Source organism: Lycorma delicatula, chromosome 11, assembly GCF_047948215.1.
Source record: "Lycorma delicatula isolate Av1 chromosome 11, ASM4794821v1, whole genome shotgun sequence".
Lineage (NCBI taxonomy): Eukaryota > Metazoa > Arthropoda > Insecta > Hemiptera > Fulgoridae > Lycorma > Lycorma delicatula.
Window position 1 is genome coordinate 58,383,160 of NC_134465.1, and position 12,908 is coordinate 58,396,067.

At 28.6% G+C, this 12,908-nt stretch overlaps 1 protein-coding gene across 1 annotated transcript in view; it reads right to left on the reverse strand.

The window, feature by feature from the left end:
• Nucleotides 1-12,908, reverse strand: part of LOC142331948 (uncharacterized) — a 382,649-nt gene that overhangs the window by 38,211 nt on the left and 331,530 nt on the right. Inside the window, exons 4-5 of the mRNA XM_075378000.1 lie at nt 9,682-9,789; nt 6,374-6,433 (exon numbers count right to left, since the gene is read on the reverse strand). Of these exons, the coding sequence (XP_075234115.1) occupies nt 6,374-6,433; nt 9,682-9,789 (168 nt within the window). The remainder of the gene's footprint in view (nt 1-6,373; nt 6,434-9,681; nt 9,790-12,908) is intronic.

Here is a 12,908-nt window from a genome sequence, read left to right on the forward strand (position 1 = left end):
CATAAATTATTTGAATGATGGATTCTGATCGTCTGCAGCTCATGCTCTCAAGTACACACATAGAATCGGTATTGTTAGCCATATTGTTTAGGCACCAAATAAAGATAAATATTTATGAAAAATAAAAATAAATATTTTAAAGTATTTCTTGATTTAGTTTGTATATTAAGGATTATCATGATTTTCAGTGTTTGGAGTTTTCTGTAATATTTATTAGGATATAAAATGGGGAATAAAGAGATTTAGAATAAGGGTGATTTACATAAAAGGATGATCGGGACAAATTGAGGTAATTTATGTCTAGCCCAGGACCTAAAAAAAAAGTAACACATTCTGGTACCCTTTGTCAAAGAACTAATTTAGATAACGGACAGTTTATCATACAGCATAATTCACCGTTATTAAAAAAAAAAATCTATTGTACGTATAACTTTAAAGAATTTTATTTTTAATTCGCGTGTTTCGTTTATAAAAACAAAGATTTGTTGGTTGAATCTGTCCAAATATTGATTTATTTAGTTTAAACTGAAAAAAATTATTCTCGTAATCAGATTGATATTACTAAAAGTTACGTGTCCTGGTTTGCATACAAAACTAATTTTATTTTTGTAGAAAGGGAATACGATGTAATTTTGATTATTGTAATATTATACACATTGGAAATAGAATTGTTCCCCTAGAAAAGCCTTTGCAAGAGTAGAAGAATTTTGGTTGTATATTTTGTTTTATTTTATACAAAATTCAATAGGCTTATATAAATGTAAATATTGTATAAATCAAATTGAAAAGATGTAGAATATATATGAGACGTCTTTCCAGTGATTTCTTAGTAATATTTGTAACTTAAATAAAAAAAAAAAACTTGACATTTCGTTGAAAAAAAAAAGACTGAATTTTTGTACAAATAACATTGAATTTTCAAATAAGTACTGAATATTATTATTAAATATTTTTTGTTTGCAGTAATTACATGTTTAGTTAATAACATGAGCCAATCATTTTAATTATAATACATCAAATAAAAAAAAACTTTATTACTTTTTTTACAACAGCACTTATTTTCTGATGTATCTATATAATTATAAAAAAAGCTGATAACACACTTGTAGGACTTTCCCATCACGCGGCTCTTTTCTAATACACGGCTTACACAAACAACTTAATTAAAAATATTTATCATTTTATTTGAATATAATATTTTTTATTTATTTAATTCAATGATTCTAATTAAGCGCGCGCATTTCATTCGCGTGAATGTGGCGGTACTAGCGGCAACTTTAAATCCTTATCTACATTTTAAATATTATTTATTTACTTAATTCTTCCGCTCACCTGTGAGTTACAACATAGCGGACGACTACATCAGTTGTACGTCAGTCCTACACTAGCGCTCCTTGAGGTAAAAAAGGGGTACTAATGGCACAGTATACTCACTTAGCGACTAGTTTATTTTACAGTATTTTTTGGGTTAGGGGCGTGATTTTGCAAAAATTTTTTTTAGAAATATCATTATTTTCTAATTGTTAACAAATGTGCCTAAGAACAATAAGACCTTAATTAGGCGAAATCTCGAGATACTGAGGGTGACCTTGCTCTACAGTATCACCCCCTTGACCTTTTAAGTTGCAAATTTAATGGCATTAATGCCTCATATGTAGAAGTAATATGACTTAGTTTGGTAAAAATCGGTCGAGTAGTTTTGGTGATATAAGGTGTAAAACACCCAAAACTTGCAAATATTTTCATCTGGTTTTTGTGTTTTTTTGGGTTCTTTCAATATCAAAACGCCAAGATCCGAGAGAGAAAGTTAGAGAGAGAGAGAGAGAGAGATATTAATAGGAACTGAAAATGATTTACAGAATAATTATGAAAAAGTGCTGTATTTTTTTTTAACAGATTTGTTATTGATTTAAAAATTAAAAATGGTATAAAGTATTTAGAATTTAACCATAGAAATATGATTACATAAAAATATAAATAAATGTCAAAATTAATGATCTCTCAAATGTATAAAACTCGTTTAAATGGAAGAATGGAAGAATTCATTAAAGGTAAAAATAAAGATATTTTGGTCGAACAAAAAAAAAGAACAAAACAAAAAAAAATGACTTTAAGGTAAGAAAGATAGGTTAGATGTTTGAAAAAAATAAAAATTTCATTAAACGGGAAGAAAGGACTTTGTAATAGAAGAATAAGTGTGTGTGTGTGTGTGTGTGTGTGTGTGTGTGTGTGTGTGTGTGTGTGTGGAATTGTGGTGATTGTATTGTTCGTTCACAATACTATTCTATCTAGTCTATTATTGCGCTTTTGTCGAAAATTCAACAAAAGATTGTGGTGTTGGTGGGTCTGTGGTAAATCGTAATATTTTGTGGCATACAAACACCAAGCATCTTTTAGAAAACTAACGCACTCTACAATTGGTACTAGAAAACTCCTATATACCTTTTCATTTCTCTTGTACATTCACTTTTATTGTTTTCTCTTTGAATGTATGTGTATGAGGTTGAAAATGTGTATTTAATATATATATATAATATGACTTCTTTGTCGTGGAGAATTTTCAAACAAATGTATTTTTTAAGCAGCAAATATATCATATTTTTCTCTTCTTTAAGTAGTTATTCATTCGATTTTTTATTACTTTTATAAATTTATTTTTAGATTTTTAATACCTTCTCATTTTATCTTAAATTCTCCTTTATTATTTATTTATTTTACAACATTTGATTTCCTATAAAGACAAGTTTGACTACAACATCTTCATCTTAACAACTTCTTCTATCGGAACAAAACTTTACACTTAAAAGTTTATTTTAGTTCATTAGTTAGTTAAGTAATTAATTAAGATAAATTATTTAATCAATTATTAACCTCTTTTGTTAAATTAAAGTTACATAATTTAATTCTGTGTAAGAAATTTATGTAATCTTTCTAAAAATTTTAATATATATATTAATTAAGTGATTTTAATTGTTTCATATTACTGTTTTTATTCATCTAGCATGATATTCTATTCTTCTAATTACTTTTTTCCTCTTTAAATTATTTTCTCTTTTCTCTTTAACTTACATTCATTAATTTTGTTTTATTTTCTCAAACATTTCTATCTTTTTTTTTGTTAAAATTCTTATAAATGTGTTCTTTTTTTAATTTCTTTATTATTTTCACTTAATACTCTTCAATTTCGTTTAATAATTTTCTATAGCTAGATAAATTTCCTTGTCAATGGTACAAAAAACATGTTATAAATAACTCGCATGCTAACTGAATACAAAGTTAGTTGTAATTATAAAATTGATTTCATTAAAGAAATTTTAATTAGAAAAACATCCTTAGATTAGTTATCATAGTAACGTGTATCTAATATATAAGATTGTGTATCTAATACACGTGTATCTAATATAAGATTGACGGAATAATTGTCATATTAATTCGATGTCAATGTTTAGCTAATAATCAACCTTCAAAATTCACTGTAATTCATTGTAGAACCCTAGAAAAACGTACTGATATCTTATCTCTAATAACGTTAATTTGTGAGGCAATACAAGACGTCACAAGATAATTTCATTCGTAAAATTAATTAATTTCTTTTAATACTACAAATATTAATCAAGTTTTAATTAAAAGATTTTACAGCAGTGCATCTCAGTCTATCAGATATTACTACCAAGAAACTTTAGTAAAATATTACTAATTTTACGATAAATAAATGTTTGTAGTATCAGTAATTTAAATTTGTTTGTAATTTGAAAAAATCTTACTGTTCTATTTTGAAGAGATTTAATCAATCTTTAAGTTTAGCATTATTATACAGAGTTATCATAAAATAATGGTGCGGTTTTGAACATGGTTTAAATTAAAACAGAATTACTTACAGTTTATGTTTTTTATTTTTCAAATTTGTCGTCTCAAACATTTTTTTACATAATTAATAAATTTCAATATGCGCGTCCTTAGTCGCTCGACAAATGTCCAAACGACACTCAACTTCTCTCCAAACATTAGTTAATATTTCATCGTTAATGGTTGTCATTGCTTCATTAATCCTATTTTTTAAGCGGTTTAGGTCGCGTATTCATTGTGTATAAACAACGCTTTTGATGTACCCCCACAAGAAAAAATCGCAAGGTGTCAGGTCTGGACTCCTTGGAGGCCAAAGTGTGGGTCCTTGCCGGCCTATCTATCGATCTCAAATTTTTCGTTCAAAACGTCCGTGACCAATGCATTGAAGTGCGGGGGAGCACCATCTTGTTGGAAATGAAGTCGATGAATGTTTTCGTGTTCATCCGGCTGAGGAAAGCAATAACCGGTTAACACGTCAAGATACACAACTCCATTAATTATTTTTTCAGCAAAGATGAAAGGCCCTATTACACGATTTTTCATCACACCACACCAAACATTAACTTTAGGCGAATCGCGTTGTTTCTCAATAATTGCGTGTGGGGTTTCAGAGCCCCGTATTCGTGAATTGTGACTGTTAACATATCCATTCACATGGAATGTAGCTTCGTCTGTAAAAATTATATCTAAAAATGATTCGTTTTCACTTATTCTGTCCGACATTTCAACAGCGAAATTGTAACGTTTTACACCATCATCGGGTTTCAATTCCTGCAGTATCTGGATTTTATAAACGTGTAATTTCAGTTTTTTATGTAAAACTTTGTGAACTGTTGATTTTGGAATACCTAATTCGACGCTTTGACGGGGGATGGACTTCCCAGGACTTCTAATTACCGATCGTCTATTTAGTTCAACCGTTTCGTCTGGTACACTTGGTCTGCCGGTTGATTTCTGTTTCTTAACCGATCCGGTTTCTTCGAATTGTTTGAACGAACGTGTTATGTTATTTTTGTGTGGTGGATCTCTTCCGAATTCACGTCGAAACGCACGTTGAACTAAAATTACGGATTTGAATTCAGGTATAAATAAAACGCACTTTGCTTTGTCTTTATCCGAGAACATAGTAACTTACTAAACTCGCCGCAACAACAATACAAGAACTGACGTTGTGGTTACAACTGCTGATGAACAAATTTTGGGTTGGAGGCTTTCAGAGATACCAATATAACATCTAGAAATTTCCCTACAATCTTCCTATGAATTACTCAAGCCACACTATTCTTTTATGATAACTCTGTATAATACTTATATATAAAGTCGAAAGTTTGTTTGTTTTTTGTCGTCGCGAGAATTTGCAAAATAGAGTCGTGTTATACTAGAAAAGATTATAAACCTCTGTGGCCGAGGCTAGGCCACAGATCGAGGTCCAAACCTCATTAGGAATGAAATTGTGAATTAAAGATATTCATTAAAGAAAAAAAAAAGAATTAATCCTTTTACTTCATTAATATATTTCTGTTACCATGGAAACAAAATATCAATGAATTTTTCATCGTCAAAGGTGTGTGTACTTTAGTTAACAGTAGTTATTAATATTCTGTCTTTCCTAATTTGATTTCGTTTTCTGGTTTTTATAAAGCCTGAACACTTTAATTGTTATTTATCAGAATCATTTTCATAACTATGTGGGTAATGAGCTGCGGGGGTTCAAAGGGCGCCTTATAAGCCGATAATGTCGAGCGAAGAGAGCTCTACAGTCCTGGGGTAGGCTCTGTGCTCCTGGGAGACCCCCCAGGATTTGGCTCGGATATCCCTGGGGTTCACCTCGGCCGACCTGTGCCTCGGGGGTCCAAGGTGCAAAGCCCCAACCGACTACCTTCTATATAAAATACATCTAAAAAATATAAAGTTATATCTTGGAGTTACATGAAAAAATTGGAACAAGTTTTTTTTATGTACAATCAATTATGTGAATAAATAATATGCAATACATTATATTATATACAGTATTTGTTTAGGATGTATGAGTATGAGTTGTCAGTCTTTTGTTAGGTGCCACTAAATATGATTAACAAAGATCGATTTTTTTTTTGTACAAATTAATTTAAATTGTTTGACGTTTATATACGTTTTTTTTCTTAATGTCTATAGATTTAAAAAAACATCATTCGTTCCTAAAAAATAAGAATATTCAAGCAGACAATACAGTTATTTTCTCAGTACATGTAGATTAACAACTCAACTTTCGAGAAAATTCTCTATTATGCTTCACTTTCTATTTATAATAAACTACGTAACGATCTAAATGATGTAATCAATTTAATTAAATTAATAATTAAGATTTATTATAACAGAAATACTATTACTTTTACTGATAAATTAGATAAATCTGACTATTTTACGTATCTCGTTAACGTTTACTTAAATTCATACTGAAATATTTATTAATAAATTTTAACATTTTTATTTTATTATCGGATAAATAATGTTCTATGTAAAAACAAATTTTATACTATTTACTTACATTTAACGCTGCTCTTGTTAGAAAAAATGCTACTTCTGCTTTACACGCTGAATCAAATTCCTAAAAAGAGAAAGAAATTTGTAAGTATTAAATTTGAAAAACCTTTTGTTTATAAAAAATAATTATTTATAATTAACTTAAAAGTTCATAAAACAAACTAAGATCAACATTTTTTTATCTATTAATTGTTTTTATAGATATCATCCTTCTTTATTATGTTAGTTTTAATTGTTACTTGTGGAACAATAGAAAGTTTATGGATTAAATTGATGGACTTAATTGGTGTAATGCTAATGCACCTTCATTATTTTTATTTATTTAGTTATTATTGTACTAATTCTTCACATTCTGTAATCAAAATAACTCACAAAAATACATAGTGTAAATTGTAAAGAAAAAAATAAATTTTGACTGATTTTAACTTTTAAACATCATGGACGTATTTGTACGTCTGTGCGAATAGAAAATATTTTTTAAAAGGAATTCTATGACTGATTTTATTACTGAACCTATTAATTAAAAATGTTATTAATTAAAATTTGTAACTGAAACGGTTGATTTATTTCTTTTAAATTAGGAAGGAACAATACGTTTCCAATTTTTATTTTATCTTGTAAACAAGCCTTTTATATTGCATTAAATTTTAAGTTTTTCAAAAAACGTTTAATGAAAAATAAATTAAATTTTTAAATAACCTATTATAGCGAGAGACTTACGTAACACCCTCGTTGTAGACTAACCGCGTTATTTCGAGAAGTAAATTTACTTTAAAATTGGTCATGATTAATTGACAGATGTTGTATTAGAAGCGCATTGTTGACAATTTCAAAGGATTTATGGTGGGTTTTAAACCGATATCGAATACAGTGGTAGAGTAAATAACATTTCTTCATCCTATTTTATTTTTTCAGATATTCAAATAATTTTTGTGGGCAGGTTATATCCGCGTTATATCCGTATTAGCGGTATTTCGAGCCGCGTTATAGCAGGACTGTATTGTATTAATAAAGTATCAACAAGTATCAAGTAAGTTTCTGATCTTTTAGTTGATGGTGTACTTAGTATAAATTTTGCATTTCATTCTTTTATTGAAAATTTTGGTAAATCTAGAGTCTTAATACGAATTTTTGCGAAAAAGACTTTATTAAATAAATAAAAAGTTATTGTTAATTCTTATGTGGTTGACTGGTTTGTTAATTCTATTATCGATTTCTTTGTATTCCTGTTAATAAATTTACCTTTATTTTCTTATTATATCCTATACCCTCATTTATTTGTTTTATATATTCCAATCTCTGCTTTTCCCAGTAGCTTTTTTTACTATACGTCCCCTATTTACTACACGTAAATTTTTACCAAACTTACTAAATATGACTATTTTAAAGGATAGCTAATCTACTTTATTTCTATAAAAAATTCTTTTCGAATTTTCTCTCCTATCATAATCCTATCATAATTTTTTATTAAACTATCAAATTTTTAGCAGTCTTTTCTAACATTTCATTTCAAGCGTCTCTCTTTTTCCTTTTTCCATTTTCTGTTAACCACATTTTGCTACCCTAATTTACTTCACGATATTTCAAGATATTTCAGAATATCTTTCTTAGATCTGCTTTAGATACTGTAAGAGTTCTTTTTCTCATGAATTTTGTAAATTTTTGTACCTATATGCTTTATATTAGTTTACTCTTAGTTATTTTACTTAATAAATAAGGAAAGTTTACAACTTATGAGAATTATAAAACATTTAAATCCATATTGTCATTATTTTTTTGCATTCAATTTCCTTAAGATCCATAAGAATGCTTTCCATAAGAATGATATCCATAAGAATGATTTCCATAAGAATGCTACCTATTGTAATGGGTACCATGATTCAGCTTCCGGAAAATTTCAACATATCTTCGCGTTTTAAATCCTCCAGATCCCAAAACCACCATCAGCTCAAAACTTTATATACTCGTATATATATATATATATATTTCACTTTCTTGTGGACACGATAACTGCCGTAATTTTGCGCCAATCACTTTCAAATTGTTCCTTAAAAATAACGTCCCAAAATCTTGGTCGTGTTTGTTAACGGCCAAAATCGAACTATAGGGGTGGAAATGGGGGGCTTTTTCGAAAAAAACAAAATATCACTATAACCTTCTTATTAAGTAAAATATAGACTTCGTTTAAAGTTCCTACTATTATTTTGATAAGGACCGAAAACTTATGTACGTAAAGTTTTTTTATATCACGAACCATTGGCTCAGAGTATGAAAAAATAAGGTTTCATAGACAAAAAAATTCATACCTCCCTTAATAAACACAGTATCAGTTTAAGTCTTCTAAATATTACTTAAACTTTTGTCTGTAACAATTTTTTATATGATCAACCCTTACGGCAAGGGATGACCAAAATGCTGCTGGAATTGTAAGATGTGGCTTGTCGTATGCCAAACATGTGAAACATTTTTTACATTGTCGTATTGAGTAAATTTGAAGTTTTTATTAACTTTAAGGTGGAAATTCTTTTTATCTCCTACTTAGCACCTGAAATGTACCTCCGCCTTCCGGCGTGCCAAAAAGGATTTTTTTTTTATATTTACGTGTACTCATACATTTAATTGTACATTCAAATGATTTTTTTTTGTATTATATTTACTATTTAGAAGCTAAAAACCAATAAGAGAAAATACATTATTGTTTTACCCTTTTTTTTTAACTAATGCTCGTCTTAATAATCTAGTTTTAATTTTTAAAAGCTATTTGATTCTTGGTGTAGATTGTAGAAATCTACTTCCTTAATATTTTAATATTAAGTAACGTTTTATTCCATTTTGTATCATCAAATTCTACTCCTGATATAAAAACTTTATTTAATAGTTTTATTTATGAATTTTTTTTTATGTGGCTTCTAAAATTAATTTGAAGGTGAAAATTGTTTTTTTTTTACTCATGACCTTTGCGTTTGGTCTTAATTTTTCAACACTTTTCATCACTCCTTCTCTGTGGGTATTGAATAATTTTTGTAACTTTTTAAATTTAATTTCATTCTACCTGACTGGAACGAGACAGTTACTATTTCATCTCAATTCAGAATATTTTCTGAAAATTTATTTGTTGATAATAATATAAAAACTTTTTTGCTGTCATTACCATAGACATGATGATAATAATTTTAATAATTCCATAAATAATCTTAGGAATATTAAAATATAGCTTACGTTACCAAATTTATCACAATTTCTAAATTAATAATATATTTCCTATTAAATACAATTTTAAATTAAAAATAAAGTATTAATTAATATACTCACTCTATTAACGTGATCTCTAAGTACATTTGAATACACCATAGCAACTGCTTCTAATGGTATAAATGTTATAAAACCTATAATCCATGATACTACGAGACCACACTTTTCCTGTAACAAACAGAAACGTACAATTTTACATTTTATAGTTTTTATTATACGATATACTAATGTATATGTCCAGGAAAAATTAATTGAAGGGAATATCTTGATAAACCACGATATATACTAGATGTAGTACGTTCTTCGTGAAAGGAGCTCGTGGTGGGAGAAGCTTTATCTATGGATCTATCCTACGGTAGGGCATTAAGTCCAACTAGAACTGAGATTCTCACTCAGTAGTCATATTAAGGCTAAGAAGTAGAAGATAGTTCAAAAACATGGAGAGTTATTGCATAGCGAATTAAATCTCACAAATGTTGCAATTAATAAAAAAAAATTAAAAAGAAGCCATAAAGCCTTTTTTTTCTTTTTTATTCATATGTTGCGACAAAAAGTAATTTTTTAGTTTACATTTTTTTAACTTGTAAATACAAAATCGTTGATCATCAACGAATTTACTAATCGATCATTAAATGTATTGTATTAATGTATTTTAATGATAATCCAGATACGTGTTAGGAATGTTGGCTACATTAATAATATTATGTTGTAGTGATAGGATAGTTTTTGTGGGAGGGGCTTTGTTTATGGACCAATCCAAATGGGACAGAGGTAGTTACTCAACGATCATCCGCTTGTTGATTAGTAGGTTATTAATGACTTATCACCTTTTTTTTCTCCTGCTCCTCTGAGTCGGATCGGCATTCAAGCAATACTCAACATAGGGGCACGGATCTTTTATTCACCTCATTCTCCTGCCTCATCAACGAGCCCGGCTATGCCGTTCCCGGACCCCGGCACAGTAACCAGGACTTGGTCTCGCCTGTCTCAAGCCACTAGGGAGGGAAACCAAGTCCGGCTATGCCGTTCCCAGATCCCCCCCTAGTGACAGGTCTTGGTCTTTCTCTTACCTTTTTTATTATACTTGCTGTTCCCTGCTTCAGTCACGAAACTCTATTTCTTTCCTCTGAAGAATTTCTGTGGCCAAACCGTCTATAGCATTCCATTCTACCAATCCTTGTATCATATAGCTTACAGTGTTTTCGGGAGTACCATAAAATGTATGTTAAGGTGAATCTACCAGGCTACAGTATATACAGTTGGACATCTCTCGCTTTCCAAATCGGTGTAAATACTCGCCAAATTCTTCATGGCCTGTGCACCATAATAACTCACATCACTATGACCTCTCCCCAGCTACGTCTCTAATTGCGGTATCATTCTTTGTATCCATGTTCCAGTATGTGACTCATCCCAAGCCTCCTGCGATTCTTGCAATAGGAGGATTTTAGCGTTCTCTCTTATACCCTCGTATAATCTTTTCCTGTATTGGGCTATAAGATGAATGGGAGGCACTCCTCCCAACACACTCGCCGATGCTGCCTACACTGTTCTATACGCTGTCGTTATCTTTAATGTGGTTTTTCTTTGCAGTGACGTCAATCGCTTCATATTCTTTTTCTTGTCTAATGCAATGCACGATACCGGTATAGCCTATAACATTAAGACTATCATCTAAACAAAATATTCTGTAAAATAAAATTTTTATATAACTTAAAAAAAAAATTAATAAATAAAAATTATAAGAATTTAACATCGATTATTTTAATAAGCTGGTATAATGATTAAAATCATAAAACAATTTTAAGGAAAAATAATACTAAAGCAATTATGCAAAGCTGTTTTATCAGAGAAAATTCAATATTATAAGAGTATTTTTCTTTTAAACCGTAGGGAAAAATTTATGATTACAGGTATTTTTTATACGTTAGCTTAAATACAAGTAGCAAAGCAAATATTGAATTATTTATGAAGGTAATTAATCTTGCTATACTATTATATTTTTTTCTCTTTTTTATATTTATTTCGTTTACATTTTATATGAAGCTGATAACTTTTCAATATTATTAGATATTTATTAACCTTTTTAAAAGATTATCGTAACAAAATATTTCTCTTTCTTGACTTTCTACCGTGAGTTTTGTTTGCTAATCAATTTGTTTATCTTTGTTTTTCATTCTTTGATGTAATAAAATTAATAAAATTATTTTAAAGCTCTTTGATATTTATAATCGATGACTTTCTAATTTTTAATTAATTTACCTCCTTTAATTTTAATTAACTTTTGATTGAACAACGTTTACCTTACAATTTTAAAGTCATTTTATAATTATTATCGTTGTTTTAGACATTTATTTTTGATATATCTAATTATTGATTTATTTCTTTATAATTATAATATTCCATACATTAAAAATTTACTAGTGGCGTTAAATCTTTTTCCAATTAATTTAAAACCATTCCCGGTCGTTTTCCTGGATAACTCTTTTGACAAAACATAAAGGGTTGATTACACTTTCCTAAAGTTTATTTTTATGAATATTACTCACTCCAAAAATTGTTTAATTTATAATTTTTATAAAATTATAATCCAAAAATTTATAATTTTTATTAAAAAATAATATTAAAAAAAAAATTATAAGATTTTAAAGCGAACAATGTAATAATAAACAATTACCAACTATAATATAAATAAAATAATAGAATTTAAACATTTTACAAAACGACGTAATGGAACTATTGCACGCAAAAAAATTCATGTCATTTTCTTCGCTTTTATAAGTATTGTAGCCAAGATTATTATTTTTATTATCCTTTAAAAATCTACTCATTTTTCTTTACCCTTAATTTTTCAATTTAAATTCGGATCTTTTTCGGAATTCCCCCACCAAAAAAAACACTTAAATTTTTATTCAATCGGCCAATAATCGATGTATTTTTTATATCCTCCAATAAGAATTAGGAATATACATGTTTTAAAATGAAAAATCAAAATTGGTAATTTTTCGTTTCTTTCTCCCCCACACCCCAAGTTGGCAAGTTTTTCACCTAGAGATAACTGAAAATAGCAAGAAATATTGATATTAACAATAACCAAATTGGAGATAAAAACCAGTAACCATATATAACCATTTATTTATTTTATAAATATAATCTAACCAAACATAATCTACGCTCACTAACCTTGCTAATTAACAGTAATGTAATGAATATTTAAATAATAAATTCAGTAATTATTGCTGTAACTTTTTTTTGTGAATGCCATGCCTGACCGGGGGATTCGAACC